Source organism: Pholis gunnellus, assembly GCF_910591455.1.
Source record: "Pholis gunnellus genome assembly, chromosome: 14".
NCBI classification, from domain to species: Eukaryota; Metazoa; Chordata; class Actinopteri; order Perciformes; family Pholidae; genus Pholis; species Pholis gunnellus.
Genome location: NC_136541.1, coordinates 1,077,480 through 1,100,596, shown reverse-complemented (window position 1 = coordinate 1,100,596; position 23,117 = coordinate 1,077,480). Strand labels below are relative to the sequence as shown.

Sequence of the window (23,117 nt, the reverse complement as noted above, 5' to 3'; positions counted from 1 at the left end):
GGGTTACCGTCTCCTGCCAACGCCGGCCGAGACGGAGGGCGTCTCCGGTAAGACGACACGTTTGCGATTCAAGGTGAGTCGATGGACGTAAATCTTAGAGGATGTGCTGAGGCTGAGAGAAAAAACATCAGCAAACTGACTGCAAATGAGGTTTGCATCCAACAAGATACAAAGCTATACCTACAGAAAATGAATGCACTGTAATTTGTAGATTTCCCATGAGAGCAAATCATATATAATCCACGTGATCGTGAACCAGGAGGTTTAAAGACCGCAGAAAAAAAGTCATGGAGGACGAAAGGGAGGTGGATAAATCAAACAGGAACCGGTCTTTCACCCAAGAGACTGTTGTGAAACGAGGAATCAACGTCGATTTATTTGTTGATTTAACTTCCGTATTTAAGTAAACGCCACAAAGATAATTTAACCGAAAACCATGATCTCTGAAAACCTAACTAAACCAGACCAAAACCAAACTAATGAAGCCGTTTCCCTTGAGGACGGAAGTTTATTTTGAAAAGACTGAATGCAACCTCCGGTTCTTTAAAGTTCTTCAAAGCTTCATGTGTTAAAGCTGCATTCTCTCTAGTGTCCACCAGGGGGCGACTCCTCTGGTTGTATAGAAGTCTATGAGAAAATGACTCTACTTCTCTCTTGATTTATTACCTCAGTAAACATTGTAAACATGAGTTTATGGTCTCAATCTCTAGTTTCAAGTCTTCTTCAATACAGCATGATGTTCATTTAGTAAATGATGGTCCATTTAGAGTCACACAGACCATAAAGCAGGGGATGCTTTAGGGGCGGGGCTACACAGTGATTGACAGGTCTCTACAGCGTCTCTACGTCACTCCTCCTCAGTCCAGATATGGTCACTTCCTGTTCACTGGTTGTGAAAAAACCAACATGCGTCTCTTGTTGCAGCAGAACAAAGTGACTTCTGACAGATTTGTGGCGTCAGAGTGAAACTAAAGACATCAGAAGCAGCAGTCGTGTTAACGAGGTTCGGATTAATGCCTCGTGGAATCACACGGAAACAAAACTGCACGCTCGGTTTGTGGGTTAATTGGAAACATTGGTGATTAGACACATTCATTTGTCTGACACGGTTTCAATAATGAGGCTGATTTATGGCGGAGATGAAAGGCTCTCAGTTGTGCAGTCAGCGGTGTTTCACCACATCCATCCTGCATTTTACTACATCAGCAACTTAATGTGGAGTAATGACCTCCGTCTGCAGCGCTTCAGCACGGCTGGAGGTGGAGGAATTAAACAGCGACAACCGAATGACATGTAAACGTGAGAAAGAGACTTTCTGGATGTCTCGCTGAGGCGAATTAAAAATATGATGCAACACAGTGAAGGAGAGCTTTGTCATGTGATTTTAGATGAGAAAACAAGGACGGATGTAAGAAAGTGATCAAAGGAGGGAGGCAAAACAGAAAGAAGGGAGGAAGGAAAGGAACTAGGTGAGAAAGAAAAACAGACGACAAGACAAAAAATGAAAGAAGAAATGATAGAAAGGAATGAAGGACAAAATAAAACAAGCAAGGAAGGAAGGAAGGAAGAAAAGGACGGATAAATAAGGGAAGACAACAGAAAAAAGGAGAGACAAAAGGGCACAAGGAAAGAGGGCAAGAGAGAAGGAAGGAAAAACTAAGGACACGTAAAAGGACAGAAGGAGGAAGGACTAAAGAAAAGAAGGAAAGAAATGAAGACGGGAAAAAAACGGAGGAATGAAGGACGAAAGAGAGACAAAAAAGATGGAAGACAAATGAAAACAAGAAGGAAAGAGACAAGAGAGAGGAAGAGACGAGGGAAGGACAGAAGGAAGGAATGAAATGAGCAAGAGGAAGAAAGGATAGAAATAAGGAAGGACTGAAGGAACCAAGGAAAAGATACGAAAAGGAAACACTGAGAGAAAGAATGAGAGAAGGAAACAACGAAGGAATGATTGAAGGAGAAAAAATACAAACGGAGAGAAGGAAATAATCTAAATAAGGAAAGACTAAAGGAAAGAAGGAAAGACTTAAGGAGAGAAATAACGACGTATTGAAAGATAGAAAAATGTAAAGTAGAAAGAAGAAAATAAAAGAAAGAATGAAGGACAGAAGGAAAGAAAGACAGAAGTAAAAACGTACGGAAAGAAAGAAGGAAATACTAAAGGAAAGAAGAGAAATAAAGAAGAAGAAACAAGAAACACATGTAAGGAAGCAGAGCATAGTGGTGAAGAAAACAAAGAAGAAAGCACCGATAGAAAAACAGAATCTCAAATGAAACCAGCTGTCAGAGAAATGAAAAGTATAAATGAAGTAAAACGTCAGAGCCCAAACCTGTGAAGTGGACTCTCATGAAAAGCTTTTATTAGACGGGGAGGTTTATTGGTGAAGAACCTCTTTCATAATTCACCCAGGCTACGGCGGACATTTTCTGAAGCTCAACCGGCCGATGACCGGCTGATGGGATTTTCCAATTTGGATTCAATAAAACAGCGATCGAGGCATCAGCACAAACCCAGTAAGGCCCATATCTGCTCTCAGACTCACTCCAGGAGGGGTCAGAGGTCGACCCTGTGAGCCCTTAAGAGCTGCAAACACAATCCACAGGATTCAAACTGTCCACAGAATAATATGAGTGTTCGCCAGAAAAATGCATTTACTGTCAGTAAAAACTTCATTGAGCTGCAAAACATGTCAAGTTTACTATCTCAGGTTTATGTGGAAGAGCACAGGCAGGCTGCCTGAGGGGAGGAAGGTTCAAAAAGAGCCCAAATATACAGCGTTTATGTGACAGTGAACGCATCATTTTCCAGCCTGTTCGGGACCCAACAAACGTCCACGTTCCTGTCATCACACGACTCTCTGTAGAAAATGACTGATTGGCGGAACAATGTTGTTGTACCGGGTTAGTCTTTGTACTACCGGGTTAGTCTTTGTGCTACTGGGTTAGTCTTTGTGCTACCGGGTTAGTCTTTGTACTACTGGGTTAGTCTTTGTGCTACCGGGTTAGTCTTTGTACTACTGGGTTAGTCTTTGTGCTACCGGGTTAGTCTTTGTGCTACTGGGTTAGTCTTTGTGCTACCGGGTTAGTCTTTGTGCTACTGGGTTAGTCTTTGTACTACTGGGTTAGTCTTTGTGCTACCGGGTTAGTCTTTGTGCTACCGGGTTAGTCTTTGTGCTACCGGGTTAGTCTTTGTACTACCGGGTTAGTCTTTGTGCTACTGGGTTAGTCTTTGTACTACCGGGTTAGTCTTTGTGCTACCGGGTTAGTCTTTGTGCTACCGGGTTAGTCTTTGTGCTACTGGGTTAGTCTTTGTACTACAAGGTTAGTCTTTGTGCTACCGGGTTAGTCTTTGTACTACTGGGTTAGTCTTTGTACTACCGGGTTAGTCTTTGTACTACTGGGTTAGTCTTTGTACTACCGGGTTAGTCTTTGTGCTACTGGGTTAGTCTTTGTGCTACTGGGTTAGTCTTTGTACTACCGGGTTAGTCTTTGTGCTACTGGGTTAGTCTTTGTACTACTGGGTTAGTCTTTGTACTACTGGGTTAGTCTTTGTGCTACTGGGTTAGTCTTTGTACTACAAGGTTAGTCTTTGTGCTACTGGGTTAGTCTTTGTGCTACTGGGTTAGTCTTTGTACTACTGGGTTAGTCTTTGTACTACGAGGTTAGTCTTTGTACTACTGGGTTAGTCTTTGTAGTACTGGGTTAGTCTTTGTGCTACTGGGTTAGTCTTTGTGCTACTGGGTTAGTCTTTGTACTACTGGGTTAGTCTTTGTACTACGAGGTTAGTCTTTGTACTACTGGGTTAGTCTTTGTGCTACTGGGTTAGTCTTTGTGCTACTGGGTTAGTCTTTGTGCTACCAGGTTAGTCTTTGTACTACGAGGTTAGTCTTTGTACTACTGGGTTAGTCTTTGTACTACTGGGTTAGTCTTTGTACTACTGGGTTAGTCTTTGTACTACGAGGTTAGTCTTTGTACTACTGGGTTAGTCTTTGTGCTACTGGGTTAGTCTTTGTGCTACTGGGTTAGTCTTTGTGCTACTGGGTTAGTCTTTGTACTACGAGGTTAGTCTTTGTACTACTGGGTTAGTCTTTGTGCTACTGGGTTAGTCTTTGTGCTACTGGGTTAGTCTTTGTACTACGAGGTTAGTCTTTGTACTACTGGGTTAGTCTTTGTGCTACTGGGTTAGTCTTTGTACTACAAGGTTAGTCTTTGTACTACTGGGTTAGTCTTTGTGCTACTGGGTTAGTCTTTGTGCTACTGGGTTAGTCTTTGTACTACGAGGTTAGTCTTTGTACTACTGGGTTAGTCTTTGTGCTACTGGGTTAGTCTTTGTACTACAAGGTTAGTCTTTGTACTACCGGGTTAGTCTTTGTTAATGACAACGATATCATGATGTGTTCAAATGTGATCTTGTAGAATTAAGTTTTTGGTGAGAAACCTGAGGCGGATCATCAGGGTTTAATAATAACTTCTGAAAAACTAGTATACAAACGGTAATAAAGGAGTGTTTGTAAAAATGATTTATAAAAATATAAAATTGGGTATCGATAAATGTGTTGGTATCGACGACCTAATGCGACCAATAACGCATCAATCTAACCTCTGTCATGGGTCATACATACATCATGATTAAATATGTATTGATTTAAGTATTGAATTGTTGGTATTGATCAGTTTTTTCTATATTAAAGCATCATTGTGTGAGTTAGGATGATAGGATTAGCTCTAACACATCAGGTGTCTCACCGGGACACCTGCCCAGGTGTTTGACGTCGATCTGCTCCTGCTTCATGCACGACGCCTCTCGGACCAGACAGGGGTTGTTGTAGGAGTTCCCGTCGGTGGCACACACCGGGTTTTCGTTGTGGCCGCTGCAGTCGATGTTACATATGCACCTGAGGAAGAAGAGGGAGTCGTGTGTCAGTGTTTCTGCTCATCAGCACCGAATCGTTAGCTGAAGCACATTTTAGAGACTTCTAAATGAAGACACGGGTCATTAATTCACCACAGACTGGGCGTCTGCACATCAAGAGATAAAGTTCACGACTCCAGAAGTCCTTTTTTCCAGACATCAAGAAGGTACATTTCAGAGCAGGATTCATATTCTGATTTATTCACAGACTCACTCTTACAGACGGTAAAATATTTATTATCTTTCCAAACATTTCTGTCAGGAGGATTATTTTTAACAAGGTACAATCACAACTTCTGGAACTGGAGTCCTGTAAATTCTTACGGACACGTTAGATTATCTTAACCTTTGTTTAGTATCATGAACATTTCTCTGACTTTATCTAACAAGTTTAAGCAAAGCAAGTCAAGTGTCCTTCTCTCTCTCTCTCCTCTGGTTGTATAGAAGTCTATGAGAAAATGACTCTACTTCTCTCTTGATTTATTACCTCAGTAAACATTGTAAACATGAGTTTATGGTCTCAATCTCTAGTTTCAAGTCCTCTTCAACAGTCGCTCAGCTCTGGAGAACTTCAGTGAGAAGTTGCAAATGATCAACTGATTCTGATCCAATGAAAGTTAAAACGAGGGTCAGATTAAGAGATTCAATTCAAACAATAGAAAAAACATTTTTAATTTCTATTACAATAACTCAAAAACAAATCCTTATTTTAGGGGTTTTCCATCTGAACCAGACATGGCAGAATGTGGTTGTTGTGGCTCCTGATTAAGTTCAGCACCGTTTCTAAACTTCACAGTGAAATCCTTCACAGCTGCAGAGAGTCTCTCTGAAACACTCACCAGACGTCCTCCGAGTCTTCGTCGCACTCGGCTCCGTATTTACACGTGCTGCACTTGGTGAACTTCTTCCCGACGTCGGAGGCTGAACCCTCGTCATCTGGAACAAATCACATCAAAATACAATTAAAGAAAACCGTTTGAAATTAAAGCGACGTAAATCAGCTCTCAGCCGTCATCACGGGGGCTGAAGCTGGAAGAAGAAAAGTTGATTTATGATGAAGTTATGCAGACATTACCTCCAAACCCCTTATTCATCACTTTAGGGCTTATTAAGAGTAATAAAACACCTTCAATCAAATAAACCACATTACCCCTAAAGATGTAGTGGAAGAAGTATAAATCTTCATTAAACGTCAAAACCGTGAAAACATGCTCTTCTTTTGACAATCAAGCAGAGATTTTGCTTCACTTTCTTCCAACAAATTTACCAAATTTACAGTTTTACAAAAGTGAAACTACATTATATTTAAATGAATATATGAGTCTTTGTGGAGAACTTGCTTGCATTCATAATTGGAAACGTATTGGACATTGAGAATCATAAAACGTATTAAATTGTGTTACAATCAGTGACATTTCTGTGATCATCCAGCTGTGCATGCTGCACCTTCCTCATCCCGTTTAAATAAAAGCTCTTTTTAATTTAACATCGGCGTCTTTGCTTCACTGCTTCTTTGTTTATTCATGTTTTTCATACTTCAAGAACACAATCAGCTTTTTTTTATTGTCATTAATTCTCACACTTCTCTCCAGAACATCGACTTGATTTCATTTCCAAAAGCAAAACAACCTCCAGCTTCTGTTCCGTCAACGCGTTTCCCATCAGACACGGCCGAGTGTGTGCAGAGGCTGCTGGAGCTTATCGGCCAAATGGGAACACAGCACGCACATTATCATCTTATGATATTACTGTTATTATTATCGTCATTACGGGGGGGGGGTTAATGTCATCTCGCATGACGGCGCTCATTTTTTCCTGCAGAGAGCGAGTTCAGAGCAGACGAGGCGGTAACAACCGGAACATCAAACACCAAAAGAGCGCCGGGATTTATTCAGGGCTGCCTTTCATCAGGGGAGACGTTTCCTTTACGACTCATCAAGTGTCGTCGTGTAACGAAGCTCGGCGCCGTCGAGGGGAAGTTATCCACATCAGACAACAGAGAAGACTTTGACCTGAAGTTATTAAATCCTGTGAGCAGACTTACAGTCAGCAGCAGCTGTTTCCACTGCAGTCTAATAATAATAATAATAATAATAATAATTTATCATCAAAAAGTAATAAAGCAAAGCAACTGGAACAACCAGCGATGGAGGAGATCCTCTGAGTAATATAGAAATATAATGTGAAACTAAAATGTTTACTAACAGAGAGTTAGTTCGATAACTCGTTAGTCCTGCTGTTAATCGGTCTTCATCACCGATACCAATTCAAACAGACGTTAGCGTCGTAGTAACTGTGACGGAAGCAGGAGACGTAGGGAGGAGCCATGAAAGGGTCAAACAAACATGTTACTGTACTTTTGTTACGTAACAAGCGAATGTTATGTGAACCTAAACCAGAATCCTTTACAGAACCGAACCAAGTAGCTTTGTCGTGTGAACCTGAAGGGGTTTTGTTTTAATTCACAACAGCGTGGGAGGTGAAGTTTGGCCCGTCTGAAGCAAGGAAGCCTTGAAAAGGTCTCTCTCAAGGTGTAGAACTTGGTTTGGTTCTCAGATTGATGTTCAAGTACAAACACAAATGCAGGACACACTCAGGAGCCATTTGGCTGAAGTATCCTTCATCTCACTGTGCAGCTGAGCCACAGCCGCCTCCTCCACCCCTCTGAGCATCATGGGAGCAACGCAAATATAACATTTAGAGATCAGCTGATCATTTACTTTGTTACGGGGATTTATTGTGTTTTAGCATAAAAATACACAATTCAAATAATAAGGAAATAAAAGATTGTATTTTTTATTGATAAATACATTTAGTCTCCTAGCTCTCCTGTTGGTTAGCCGTTAGCGGTGCTGCTAACGTTACTAGCTCTCCTGTTGGTTAGCCGTTAGCCGTGCTAAGAACAATTTAAACTGTTAAAATATCAAAATACATCAAAAACCCACAGCTTCAGTATCTTTGATATTAGATACGCAGACCTGTAACAGGTGTTGCATGTCTGCATTACAGATATGAATGAGACGTCTCTCTGGGGCAGATTTCTTCTGGCTTATTGCAAGAAAAATGTGACTTAAAGAGCGACATCATGATTAAAACAACACGAGTGTGTGTGTGTGTGTGTGTGTGTGTGTGTGTGTGAGAGAGCCTGCTGGATGACAGATCGGCCTGCTGTGGGTGGATGTATTGAACATGGAGAGCTCAGTCGGGGCTCGGAGGCTGCCGATCGATCGACGAGGAGCCGCAGCAGAGAAGCTCTTTTGTTTCTGTTCGACTCTGAAGACGACAGGATGATGATGCTGCTGCCTCTCTCTCTCTCTCTCTCTCTCTCTCTCTCTCTCTCTCTCTCTCTCTCTCTCTCTCTCTCTCTCTCTCTCTCTCTCTCTCTCTCTCTCTCTCTCTCTCTCTCTCTCTCTCTCTCTCACACACACACACACACCACCCCGTCGTGGTCTCCGTCTGAAACATTTGGGTTTTGTTCCCCGCGTGAACAAACATCTGTCTCTTGTGTTAAAGTCTAATCAACCTCCCAGCTGCCCCGCGTGGCTCTTTATACTTCCTGGTTCATGTTCACGCACAAAGTCATTTCATAGGATATCTACGGATCACAGCACATTAGGTTTCAGCAGCCTGACTGAGGAGAGACCCACGTGATGCATTCGTACCAAAGAACCTCAGTGGGACCAGACTGAGTCTCTGACTGCTACATGGCTTCACTGAGCTTCCACTGTGCTGTGAGACGCGTCAGCGAGGCTCATGGTGGAGGCAGGAGGCTAATGAGACGTCAGCTGCAAAGGTTAAAGGATCCGAACGGGATCGGAGCAGCTTCACCACATCGCACCGCTCTGTTCTTCTTCTCCGGCAGCTCGATTCAGCGTCGTCAAACAGACAGGGAAGGATTTAAAGACGTTCTATTTAAAAATAGACTCTAAGAATGAAAATACTAACGCAGCGAAACAGGCAAAGTAGTGATAACTGGAGTCTGTTCAGAAGGAACTCTCATTACTACCAGCCTGTAAACGTAAACGTGGCTATTTATTATAATATTTATTTATTGTCTGAAGAGAACAGACGCCATGTTTTAATGTTAATATTCAACATATCTGAAATGAAACCAGACAGATCTTTTTCTAGGAAACTTCAGTAGCTCCCTGTGATTTATATCTGAATGATATCTGAAGCAATAATCATATTAAAACGTGAATAAAGGAACTGGCTGCTGCAGATGTTCAAAGTGAGGATGTAGAGTCGCGTACGGACATCGTTAGTTAATGATTATACGTCTCTATCAGCGTCTTTATCACACCGGTCTGCTCGTTGAACGTCCTGTTTGTTTGACGCGTCCACCTCCCCTTCTCTCCACCACAAGTAGTAATCCTCACTTTGTATTCTGCGTTATTTGCTCACAGTGTTGCATATTCACGCATGTGCATTTACATTGAATGGTGTGTCTTACGGGAAAGTTTCTCCTCATTTCTTGTGTGTTTTCCTACAAAAGTCCAGCAGTAGTTCACTCTCGTTACACGAATACAGCCTTTTCAAAATAAACTTCCATCTTCAGAAGGAAAATACTTAAGTTTGGAAAAGTAGTTTAGGTTAAAATAACTATGAAAATGAGGGAACTTCAGTACGGAAGTCATAGCTTCTCATTTAACAGGCTGAAGGATTTGAGCCGTGAGGATTTGAGCCCTGTGGGTTTTGCGATCTTTTTGCAATTTTGTTTGATTTCAACGAATTACTCGTTTATTTTTCGCAGGTTTTCATTCATTCGGTGAGACCAGGCTGCTAAAAGAGTCACTTCAGACTCTTCAAACGTTCCGTTCTCTCAGTGGGAAACGCTTTTCAGGTGGATGTTGATTCAGCCGACAGGTGTGTTCCCGTTCGGAGAGTAAAAGACAAACATGGAGGAGCTACAGTCAGGTTCAATAACTGATCGCCTGCAGGAAACTCACCGTTTCCTCCTGATGCAGATGGTGGAGATCCCCTTCAATTACACCCCCACACACCACCACCACCACCACCACCACCACAGCAGGCGTATTAAACAACACACGCTGAGGTCGGCGCTCACAGATGGTCGCAAAATGTCTCTGTTGCCAAATTAGGCCACGCCGAGGCTTTCAGCTCGACTCCCGCAGGCCAGAAAGAAATCACTCCGCTCATCAGAGGAGTTAATGCGGAGACGGAACACCTCCACACAACCCTGATGAGAGGAGATACTATCCCACCAATCAAAGAGCCTCAAACGCTTCATTCACACTTCGGCTGCAATTCATTTGTGTTTGACTTTTTGTAAAAGTGAAATTAAACAGAAGAAGAAGAAGAAGAAAAAACTCACCGTCTCCGTCTCCTGAACCAGAACCAGGATCTGTAAAGACACAAGAGACACAACAACCAGTTATGTCTTTATTATAAAGAACCAAACACTTATCAAGGGTCACATCATAATTACAGGAGCTCTTTGACGTTAAGCTGTCCCCTGCAACATCTTTACGGTTAGCATAGCTTAGCATAAAGGCTGTAAAGTCCTGAACAAGTCGTAACGTGCTCTAAATGTAACGCCATTTACGTCTCCGTCTGCAGTTTTAGACACGCAAGTTTTTGCCAGGCTGTTCTCACACAGCGTTCGTAGCTACTTACGAAAAATAAATGCACAAATCGTATTTAATCCACGTGATTATTCACCAGTAAGTTTAAAGTCCGCAAAAAGTTACGCCAGGTGGACGGGAGAGGAAGTCGATTCTGTCCTCCAGGAGACGGACGATGGTTTATTCATTTCTCACGTAACTTATTTTAACCCTAACCACGGTATTCTCCTTAAATCTAACTAAGTAGTTTCTTGTGAAGACAGAAGTTTAATTTGAAAAGACTGTATTCATGTAACAAACAAAAATGTTTGTTGCTGGACTTTTGTAGAAAAATGCACGAACTTTCCATAAACGATTATACGAACAGTTGTGTGAGGACACGCTGGTTTTAAATACTGCAATTCAACTTCTTTCTTTTTTCTGTTGACCACTTCACATTCTTTGTTTACGAACAGAAGGATCTTTGGTATCCTTTTTATCCAGCTGGCTTTTTAATCTTTGGGGGACGGTATCGAGTATTTTCAAGTCAAGTAAAGTCACGAGTCATTGTGGTTGAACAAGAAATCAAAGATCTTCTCTCTTTGAAGTTAACACACTGTCTGCAGTGAATAACAAACCCATCCCCTGATTTTAGATCGTTGATGAAATCAGTAACTGATAATCAAAGAGTTGTGTTTGGCAGCAGGTTTAACTAAACGTCCTGCAGCTCACTCAGGAAAGTGGACTGACGGTGAAAATGTTGGCTCAGGATCTTTGAATTAAGGAAATGGACGCCGTGTTTGGAGTTCCTGGCACGGCGCCGCGGCATTAACAAATGGACAACTGGCTGCTCTGTTCAATTAAACTTCACCTTTAGCTGCCGCACTCCTTCACAAAGTCACGACGAGATTGTTTTTTCATGGAAAAAGGAGGCAGAAATGGGCCGAGAGTGAGCGGAGATATTAATGGTTCTGTCAGCGTCTTATTGACTAAACGTTGAGACTTTGCAGGTTGAACTCGGCTGTAACTATTTAGAGAGAAGAAACTCTTCTGGGTGAGAATAATGTTCATTTACTAACGAGAAAATCGCTTTAGGTTTAACGTTTAGGGGAAAAGACTCTGAGACGAGCAGGTGAAACACGCTGATGAGGGAGAATGAACAGATTGTTCATCTTAAGTGACGACATGAACACATGAACACATGAAGCATTTAGTTATTTAACACGACACACGTCTGCGTTTGTATTTACGCCAACTCATCAGAATCTAACGATGAAAGAACGAAGGAAAGGAAGGAAGAAAGGACAATATGTAAAGTGGGTAGGATGCAAGGAAGATAGAGGTAGGAAGGCAGGAAAGTAGGTGGCTAAGAAGGAAGCTAGACTGGTCAGAAGGAATGAAAGAAGATGGGAAGTCAGTAGGAAGGTAGGGGAGAAGGAGAGTGGATAAAGGTAGGACACAAGGGAGAAATGGTAGGAAGGTAGTGAGGATGGAAAGTAGGATAGGAAGAAAGGAAGCAATGAATATGCAGGTAGGAAGGAAGGAAGGAGGTTGGTGGTAAGGGAGAAGGACAGTGGATATAAGTAGGGAACAAGGAAGAACTGATAGGAAGGTAGAGAGGAAGGAAAGTAGGCAGGAAAAAAATGTAGGAAGGAAGAAAAGAAGGAAGAAAAGGAAGATAGTCAGTAGAAAAGGAAGTAGGGAGCAAAGATAGACAGGTTGGAGGGTAGGAAGGAGGTAGTGTAGCTACGTAGTTTCATAACTAGGAAGGATAGAAGGAGCAAAGGGAAGGTAGTGGATATGTAGGTAGGAAGACAGGTAGATGAGGAAGGATAGATATAGTGGTTAATTAGAAAGGAAATAAGGAAGAGGAAGGTAGGAGGCTAAGAAGGAAGGAGGCTGGTTGGAAGGAAGGAAGGAGGTCGGTGGGAAGAGAGAAGAGAAGGACAGTGGATATAGGAAACAAGGAAGAAAGTAGAGAGGAGGGAATGTAGGCAGGTATAAAGGTAGGAAGTAAGAAAAAGGTAGCTGTAGGAAGGTCGGAGAAAAGGAAAGAAGGAAGTGGGTTGGTAGAAATGCAAGTAGAAAGGTTGGAGGGTAGGAAGGAAGGAAGGAAGGTACATAGAAAGAGGTAGGTAAGCAATAAGGAAGTAGGAACGAGTCGAACTGCAGAAAAACTGATGAATAATCTTCAAAGTCTATGAATGAAAAACACTGAGAACAGAAATCTCTCTTAATCACAGTTCAAACAGTCAGATATCTGTAATTTAAGTATCAATATTCGGGTCACACAGGAACATTATATATCTTGTAACAAACGCTGAATAGAAACTCTGCAGCAGCACCGAGTCAATAAAGCCTGCTGAGGAAATTAAACATGGCCGACCCCGTGTTTAATGAAGCACACCGGAGCTTTTACTGCTTCCTCTGCTGCAGAACACGTGAATCACTCTGATGTTTCTCTACCTTTAGTTTCACGATGTGAGAGATAATGAACAGTAAAACCACCTTTATTGCTCTAGTTCTGGTCCAGCTCTTTTGGATCTTGACGGAGATCAGCGGAGGCAGGTGTGACAATTTAATTTATTATAACTAAATTACGCCTTTAAAAGAAAAAAGATCAAACACAAAAGGTCGATTTTCTCTTCAGTTCACGGTTGGAAACGAAAGAGAAAAATAAAGAACAAGGCCACAGCATTCACTGAAGGGACAGAACAGCTGTTTAGTAGCAGCTTCAGTCCAACTTTAAGGGTCATTTCACACACATTCCAAAAAGAAAACATTGTTCCACTTCAGGAAGTTCATTCTTGAGCTTTGGGATGACTTGAAAACCAAAATGGCCTGAATCTGAAACTGTTCTGTGAACAGAAAACACGAGACGAAACCTTCAAAGTTCAGGTTAAGAAAAGACTTTTCGTGTCACGTCCTCTTTTTATAATCCACCCGTGTGAAATCTGCTCTTTTCCTTTCTCCTCTTTCAACAGGCCAGTAAAGTCCAGAAGCCAACAGCACAGGTTTTAAAGAGTAATAACTCTGACCTGTGGCTGGTGGGGGGGGTTCAGACCTCCGGCTGACCTGAGATCAGACCCCAGCGAGGAGGCCTCAGCCCTCCCATAACCTCCTGGCCCTGCGCTGTCAGAGAAGCTCGGGGAACATATACTCAGCCGAGTATCTGCACCGCCGCCGCCCCAACGCTTCAATTACAGGAAGCATAAATCTCGGGGAGAGGAAATTGCAATAGTTGAAGAAGGAGGCGAGGGAAGCGAGACGACATGTATCGCGGCGCCGGGGTCCCCGGCGTAACGGGGCAATAAGAGCAGAGCGCCGGGGCGGGGCCTCCTGGGAAATCAGGCCACTGCCCCTGCAGATGGAGTTGACCGCCATCATCGTCGCCACCGCTGCTGTAAGTTTCTCCATCACATCTCTCAAGAGCGGGAGGAGAACATGAAGGCTGACTGGCCTGCAGAGACGTTTGAATCCAGAGAGTGCCGGCTGTTTGATGAGGAGAATGCTAACTCGTTAGCGCTTTGTTTCTGCCTCAGCATGGAGCTGATTTACGGCTGCTGGTCATCCAGCTGTGGAACATTACACCTGTAGGTTTTGGGGTAATAAACTCTACACTGCATAGTGTGCAGACACGTCTGTCTACTCTTGGTCTGTTTTTCCTTTTCTAACTGTAAAACAAGGAATCTCTGTCTGTATGTTACAGCCAATCAGTGTTTAGACCAACAGGAGGAGAGCTAGTAACGTTAGCAGCACCGCTAACGGCTAACCAACGAGGTTCGCTTCAGTGACATCATGATGCCTTCAGGCTCTGCTCAGTGAACACGAGTACTGGTTGAAGCTACATTATAACGTTATCATGATGTGTTCACGTGTCATCTGTAAAATGTAGTTTTGGTGATGAACTTGAATAAATCCAGTAGTTTGAAGGAGATGTTTTCACATGAATGTAAATAGATATTAGAGATGAATTATGAGCTGTTTAACGTTAACGTTAACGTGTCGGACGTTTTTTTTGCAGAAAAAGGCTCCATGTGGACAAAGAATGCTGCTAAAACCTGAATTATATGTCTTCATCAGGAAATATCCAAACAGAATATGCTGCTTACATGAGCTCTTATTAGGAATCACGGTGGAATGTTCGTGTGCATGTAAACGCAGTCAAAACCAAGGTGAAGACAGTCTGAAGACATCATTTTTGACTTGTGATATTTCCTGCATTAAAGATGTCTCAGTGATCTTTAGAATGTAGTCAGACAGATGAACCGAAGTTCTCTGACTACCTGCTGATCAAGGATTTATCAAACAGACTCCCGGACTAAAAGGGCCGCTGAGTGATCTTAAAATATTCCTCATTTCACTTCTGTAACCTCTGAAGGACCCCCGGAGGGTCCCTGCACTCCGGTTTGAGAACCTCTCGGCTTCGGGAGGACGTTACCGGCTCCTAATTAAAATTGATCTGTGGCTGATTAACCGGCTCGTTGTCTGAAATCAATCGGACTGACGACGTTTCTCCAGAGTTCAGAGGAAGAAACTACGACGAGCGTTTGATGTTCAGTCAATTAAAAAATACACTGACGGTGAACTTAAACGCTGCAGCGCGGCGGACTGTGAGTCGTACAATAATAATATATTATATAATAATATTAGTGAGACGCTTACAGTCTCGTTATACAACGATCATCTTGTCCTGATAGAGTCGCAGTGAAGCTGCACACTTTAAATTATTACTTCAACATCTGAAAATACTTTAAACGATGCCGTTTATTTATGATAAACCTTTTGTCAAACGCTAACGGGGTTTTCAACCTCCCACTCACAGCACAGTAGTACTAGCCAATCACAGCACAGTAGTACTAGCCAATCACAGCACAGTAGTACTAGCCAATCACAGCACAGTAGTACTAGCCAATCACAGCACAGTAGTACTAGCCAATCACAGCACAGTTGGGCGGGATTTGGTATAAACACTCTCGGGAAAAGACTGGATTAAAGTCCACACGAGAACAGACTTCTATTCTTCTTTATAATAAACAAAAACAGTTATTTTTTTCACCTTCTTTTCACCTTTTTGTTCAGCTTCATTGTCTTTGTCTTTCTAAGGCCAATGAAGCTAATTATACTGGTTAAAATTAGACCTCCAAACTACTTTTAATGTTTTTTGTTAATGTGTGGACTGACCCTTCTTCAGAACAGGTCATCTGATCAGCAGAGTCACCTCAACAGTCTCACTTCGTCATTAGCTCTCCAGCATTTGACGGACGATAAAAAGCCGAAACGTTTACGACACGACGGCTCGGAAACAAAAGAAGACGAGTTGTGTCTGTTTTTACGAGGCAGAAGGTGAATTACTTCCTCAGACGACACTTTGACGAAAACCCCTTTTTTTAAAATGACTGAAACCTTCACGGACGCTTGACTGATGTCCTCACACAAACGCCTCCCGCTGGTCGATATCAATAAACGAAGAGTGGTAATTCACTTTTTTTTTGGTTGAACTCCCCTGCCCTCAATCAATCAGCTTTTTTTTTCCATTGCGCTGACCCGGCGGTGTTTTTCCTGGCAGACTCACCGGCGGAGCACGGCCCGTCGGACACCCGCGAGATGAGCCTCTGCTGTTTGCAGGACGCCTGTCGCCTGTAGCACTCGTTCTGGTAGGTGTCTCCGTTGGAGCCGCACACGGGGATGTAGTTCTTGTGACACTGGAAATCAAAACACAATCAAAATGTTAATCAAGTCTCAATGTGACCGCTGGACATTAAAAACAACACACTGGACTCACTCCAAAAAGAGACGGAAGACGAAGGAAGTCGGTTAAGATCCATCAGGTGTTAACGGTTTCACATAAAAGGCCAATAAAGCTCATTCTGACTCTGAATGAAAGAATAACTTGATGAGCCCCAGTTGTCCTTATATAACTTTATTACAACACAAATGTGATTTCTCCAAGTGTGAAGGACAAATCATACTTCTGATCACGTGTCTACCACAGACTGTCTGTAAGAAGTGGACGTAGTCGCCGTGACGTCGCTCATTAGTTTGTGGACGTTTTGAAGCCTCGAGATCGACAATTTGTCCGTCGTCATCTCGGAATACGTCTTTCGCCATCATGGCATTTTTAACAACCAGTGAACAGGAAGTGACCATATGTGGACTGAGGAGGAGTGACGTAGAGACGCCGTATACGTCTCTGGTAGAGACCTGTCAATCACTGTGTAGCCCCGCCCCTAAAGCATCCCCTGCTTTATGGTCTGTGTGACTCTAAATGGACCATCATTTACTAAATGAACATCATGCTGTATTGAAGAAGACTTGAAACTAGAGATTGAGACCATAAACTCATGTTTACAATGTTTACTGAGGTAATAAATCAAGAGAGAAGTAGAGTCATTTTCTCATAGACTTCTATACAACCAGAGGAGTCGCCCCCTGGTGGTCACTAGAGAGAATGTAGGTTGTTTTCATTTATTTTCCTACATCAGCTTTGGTACAGCCATAATTAGCGTTATATTAATAATAATAATAATAATACTTTTATACATGAAAGGGAAAACAAGCCAAATTTCGTCGGCTATTGACCACCGTCCACGCCCGAGATCATCGTCTATCGACACAACTCTGCTGTAAACCAGCGGTCAATGTCAGGCTGAAGCCAGCGAGGAAGTTTAAAAGTGAAAGAGGAGGATTACATCATGAGGGTCTAAGAGGAGGACGATCACTGGTTTCCGTTCATTCTGCATGACGGTTAGCACAGAACAACTTGACTCTGCTGTCAGATACAAACTGCAGCTGCCAAGGACACATATCAGTGTTCAGCAATCCATATTCTATTAACTCACAGCCATCAATCATTGAGCAGGAATCCCCCGCAGAGCCGACCTCTGCTCTGCAACCTCTGCACAGAGGAACACTTCACAACTGCGGTGACGTTTGCTGCAGCGCTATGGAAGCACACCAGTGACTGAAACCAGTGAATCCAGGTTTCAGGGCACAACGGGGACAGATTCATGGGCTCAGAGAGTTCAGAAATCGAGCAGCAGGAAGTCTTTTTGCTTGTTATCTTCAAAGCTGCGCTCAGTTTTTGTCTTCTTCACATTCAAGTCTTTTCTTGGTCATTATTAGATTTGAAGAAGTGTTGAAGCAACACGTTTGTGGTTCCTGTCTCCCATCATCATCATCATCATCATCATCATCATCATCATCATCATCATCATCAGGTTGCAGCAGCTCTCTTCCTTGTTTTTGGACTTTTGTCTTCTTTCCACTTTTGTGAATCTGGTTATTTCATCGTTTCTATATTTATTCTACTCTTATTTCTAGTTTTATGTATTTCTATTGAAACCAAGAGGCATTAAAAACACATTATTTCCTGTTTATTCAGGATTATCATTTAACAAAAAAGAGAAATCAAACAAATTCATGAACAAAAATAAATAAATGAACAGATAGGGAAGGTGGGCGTGGAGGTGGATGGGTCCAACAAACAAAGCAAAGGCAAAAATCTAGAGCTGCAACAACGAATCGATAAAATCGATAAAAATCGATTATTAAAAGAGTTGGCAACGAATTTCATTATCGATTCGTTGTGTCTGCGATTATTACGCCGCTCAATAAGTGGCGGAGATGTTTGAGTGTTCACAGCAGCAGGAATAACGGAACAGGACTCCGGTTCTGTAGCTGACGCTGACCGGCGTATAAACGTTGCCACGACAACACCGGAAGTTGATTTACGCGATTTGTATTATTTTCACCGTAAGGTGTCTGAACACCAAACGCGATGAACGCGATGTGTGTGTCTACCCTTCACTGAGAGGCGTAGGTAAACCCGCTGAACCCCACTCCTGATATTAGTCCACTTATTATTTTAAATAATGACTTTAACAGGTCAGGGATGTTCAACCTGTTTGTGCACTTTGTGAAGATGTGTTGCTCTGTGAATGTGCACTGAGGCTCTGTTTCTGATTAAAGGGTTGGAAATTAATGCTTTTTTGTTTTTTGTATCCGATTCATCGATTAATCGAACAAATAATCGACAGATTAATCGATTATTAAAATAATCGTTAGTTGCAGCCCTACAAAAAACCAAGATGGGGTCTGCCAAAATCCAAGATGGCAACGACCACAAACACAAGATGGCGATGGCGAAAAACCAAGATGGCAACTGCCTAAAAACAAGATGGCGACGGACAAAAACCAAGATGGCGACGGCCGAAAACCAAGATGGATACAGCCAAAATGACATACTCTAGCCTTCACAATCATAGTCCACAAAACCAACGGTTGAGGTCAGTGTGACTACGTCTACTTCTTATACAGTCTATGGGTTGAAACCAGCTTAAAGGAGTTTGTAAATCCCTGAGCACAACACTGGGTTTACACCCATTATGAAGAGTCGTTCTCTGTGAGAGTGGTTGTAGAATGTCTTCTGTGGCTCTGAAGAAAGAATCTTTCCTCTGCTGCTGTGATGTTGATTCTTTTTAAACGGGTCATTCGCACGTCCACCACCATAAAACACTTTTCCCTCGGGTGAAAATGTGCTCCAAAGGATCAAGCGGCATCCAAACAGAAAGTCCTTAACCGCGCAATCTCCACCAATGAGGGAGAAGGTCAGCCGGAGCCCACGGAGTCCATAAAGGACCGGCTAGTCCTCGTAAAGCTGCTGTGAGCTCACAGTCATTATTAAAAGGTGACGAAGGTGATTGAGTCAACATTGCGATGGACTCGGAGCACGTGTCCCGGTCTTTCTCAGAGGAAATTCCTTAAAGTGAAGCAGAAAGAAAGAAGAAGAAAGAATTAAAGTCAAGCTGCATTAGTATTGATCACATCTGTCGGGAATCTTCGCTGTTGATTCAACGATTAGACGTCTCCGGAGGTTTAGGGACGACGCTGCTTCCTGTCCTCTGCTCGTCTCCTCGCCTTCCTCCTCCGGCGATGATGATGTGAGAGACAATAACTCTGCTGGATGTTGCTTCTGCATTCAGTCGTGAAACTGAAAGTCCTGTTTGTGTGGACACGGGTAACGAATGCAGGTCTTCAGATCACAGAAGCTCCACGGTTTTGGTTTCAAACTGGGATAAGATATGCAACAAAAACACAACGAGCTGACTGGAGAGCAGTTACATTTTAGTCTAATATCAGTGGAACAAACAGCAGCACAGTCATGTTCTTGATGTGCTTAAAGGAGATCACCTCCCACATCGTCCCGCCGCCACAAATACTCACCAGAGCACCAAATGTGGATTCACTTCACTTCAATTCAACTTTATTCATAGCGCCAAATCGTAACAGAAGTTATTTCCAGGCGTCAACCTCCGGTTTTGAAAAGTCAAAGCTTCATGTGTTAAAGCTGCATTCTCTCTAGTGTCCACCAGGGGGCGACTCCTCTGGTTGTATAGAAGTCTATGAGAAAATGACTCTACTTCTCTCTTGATTTATTACCTCAGTAAACATTGTAAACATGAGTTTATGGTCTCAATCTCTAGTTTCAAGTCTTCTTCAATACAGCATGATGTTCATTTAGTAAATGATGGTCCATTTAGAGTCAAACAGACCATAAAGCAGGGGATGCTTTTAATTGCAATATTTTGGTCGCCTAAAAATGTCTTATTCAGTGTTCAGCTTTGTTTGGCTCCGCCCTCTCGTTACACTTCTGGTTGTAAAAAAAACAAGATGGCGACGGCCAGAACCAAGATGCTGAAGGCCCAAAAAAACCAAGATGGCAATCGCCAAAAAACGACGATGACAACCAAAAATAAATGGCGTCGGCCAAAAAAACGACAATGAGGACCAAGAAACCAAGATGGCGATGGCTCTGCCCTGACTGGTTGGTTGGATTAATCCGCCACTGAAAATAGTCCCCAACGAATGCAAAATTTGTTATAAAAATGATATATTTGTGATATCTTCAGTAGGAACCGATGAAGCTTACAGCTGAGAGCCTCAGAGTTGTTGACAGTAAGAACATACAGAATAACAGACTGAAGAGGAGGAACAAGGACCAGCTGATCTCTTCTTACCTGGAACTGGCAGACGCATTTGAGCTGAGCTCCGTCGTCTCTGCAGACGCCTCCGAATCGACAGCTGGAGTCATCGCAGACCCTCAGGTCGCTCTTCTTCTCTGACAGATCTACAACACAGAGAGGGGAACACAACGGGTTAAACGGAGGGTTAAAGGAAAGAGACAGGCGGTGAGCAGGTAGATCAATATCACACCTAAACTCTGACAACCTCCGTCCTCTGATCACGCTTTCACTCAAGAAATGAAACCGGGACAGGTTCACGAGTTTATGAACAATAAAAGCAGAGCTGCAGGGGAAATATGGACATATTTCTCTGCAGAGCACAAACAAGAGGAGACGAGTGTTTATCAGACGGAGCAATGAGGCTTCACACCACGGAGAACAACAGGTTTACACCTGAGGAACATCTGACGTGATCCTGAGCGGAGTCACTTCTCCTCTTTCAGACTCTCGTCTGGGGACGATTCTATCATTGGCAGATATCTATATAGAGGGATATAGATCTATAGATATAGATCTATATCTATAGATCTATAGATATAGATATCGGGACAGAAGGTTTTGATCACCAGCGATTCTCTCACCGGACAGATTCTGATCGCTGCTAAATGATAAATAAACGAGGCTCTTATTTGAGGCTTTATGATGGTTTTTCATATTTGGAAACAGATCTGGGGAAAAAAAATCCACACAGACATTAACATACACATTAGCACACACACACACACACACACACACACACACACACACACACTGTTCTGGCAGCTTGTGAAGGGAGTCCTGTCTGGTCTGATGATAACAGGCCTCCATGACTCAGAAATGTGCAGCCGACTTAAATTATCCACATTTTCTTTGAGATAAAAGCCACAAGATTCCTGCCTCCGTTTGTGTGTGTGAGTGTGTGTGAGTGTGTGTGTGTGTGTGTGTGTGTGTGAGTGTGTGTGTGTGAGTGTGTGTGTGAGTGTGTGAGTGTCACACACCACAGCTGAGTGGGCTTTGAAGAGCCGTGTAATGGCCTGTAATTACTGTTTGCGGACCTCCATTATTCCTAAAAATGTCCGCCGCCGCCGCCGCCGCAGTGACGAGCAGCTGCAGATCAGAGAGCAGCAGGAACAATGAAGACCAGTGAAGGAACGAGACAATCACACGTTCCTTTGAGTTGGAAATGAAAAACGGAAGTTCATCCAATTTGGGAGAAAAACTAAACAGTTGTTGAAGCGGAGGCTGATTTTCTGTCTTTGGTGGGTTCTGGTGAACGTGTGAGTTTGTTGTCGCTGACGTTGGGGTTTGAAAGCATCAGAATTCAATAATACATATTTCATGTTTGTGTGTTTCGTCACAGTTCGCGGCTGATTAAAGTTATAAATCTGTCCACAGTCTGAACACGAGCAGCAGAAGAGACGATACACTTCAAAATAAAAGCTGCTAAATAGTGACGAGCCGCCGTAGCAAAACACCAGAGTAACTCTCACAGAAGGATCACGTGAGCAGCCGGTCAGTGAGACGACAAAAACATCCTTTAACGACGAACACGAGACTAATCGATGAGTTAACGACAAATATAGAGTTCACAGAGATGTGCTCATAACAAACGAGTCAGTCAAATAAAAACCAAGAAACAACTAATCGACTAAAGAAAGAACCCGCTGCTGATCAACTGTGTGTGTGTGTGTGTGTGTGTGTGTGTGTGTGTGTGTGTGTGTGATTACACTAAACGACAACAAACACGTCTTTAAACCTCACGGCGACAAACAGGAATGTAAATGAAACGAGTGTTTTCTGGCTCTGCTGATATATTTATGTGTGTGTGTGTATATATGTGCATGTGTGTGTGTGTGTATATATGTGCATGTGTGTGTCTGTGTATATATGTGCATGTGTGTGTGTGTGTATATATGTGCATGTGTGTGTGTGTGTATATATGTGCATGTGTGTGTGTGTGTATATATGTGCATGTGTGTGTGTGTGTGTGTGTGTATATATGTGCATGTGTGTGTGTGTGTGTGTGTGTATATGTGCATGTGTGTGTGTGTGTGTGTGTGTATATATGTGTGTGTGTGTGTGTGTGTGTATATATGTGCATGTGTGTGTGTGTGTATATATGTGTGTGTGTGTGTGTGTGTGGTCGACCCCGCCCGTGTTGCGTTCAGGTTCCTCGCCCTCATACATTTTACAACAGAAACAGGGATTTTAAAATGCACATAATTCCCTCTTTTGGTATCAGAGCAGAACTAAAGCAGCTGACGGAGCGTAACAGCAGAACTACCCCCCCTCCCCCCCTCGTCATGCCCCCCCCCCCCCTTGTTATCTAACCCCCCCTCAACTCTCCAGGAGAGACGGACGTCAACACCTCGTCTTCTGTCTACTTCATCTCTGCACATCCTTTAACTCTTTCACAGTCCTGATCCTCTATGTGAACCAGTCTCAGTGTAGTCCTGATCCTCTATATGAACCAGTCTCAGTGTAGTCCTGATCCTCTATATGAACCAGTCTCAGTGTAGACCTGATCCTCTATGTGAACCAGTCTCAGTGTAGTCCTGATCCTCTATATGAACCAGTCTCAGTGTAGTCCTGATCCTCTATATGAACCAGTCTCAGTGTAGTCCTGATCCTCTA

At 42.9% G+C, this 23,117-nt stretch overlaps 1 protein-coding gene across 2 annotated transcripts in view; it reads right to left on the bottom strand.

Annotated features, from left to right (window-relative positions):
* Nucleotides 1–23,117, bottom strand: part of tmeff1a (transmembrane protein with EGF-like and two follistatin-like domains 1a) — a gene marked incomplete at its 5' end in the record, with an annotated part of 54,086 nt that overhangs the window by 12,010 nt on the left and 18,959 nt on the right. For both annotated transcript variants that reach the window (XR_013767392.1, XM_079173964.1), the window contains 5 exons: nucleotides 4,750–4,898; nucleotides 5,755–5,851; nucleotides 10,251–10,280; nucleotides 16,055–16,184; nucleotides 20,499–20,608. Coding sequence is in view for 1 of the 2 variants with exons in the window: in XM_079173964.1 (XP_079030090.1) it covers nucleotides 4,750–4,898; nucleotides 5,755–5,851; nucleotides 10,251–10,280; nucleotides 16,055–16,184; nucleotides 20,499–20,608 (516 nt within the window). The remainder of the gene's footprint in view (nucleotides 1–4,749; nucleotides 4,899–5,754; nucleotides 5,852–10,250; nucleotides 10,281–16,054; nucleotides 16,185–20,498; nucleotides 20,609–23,117) is intronic.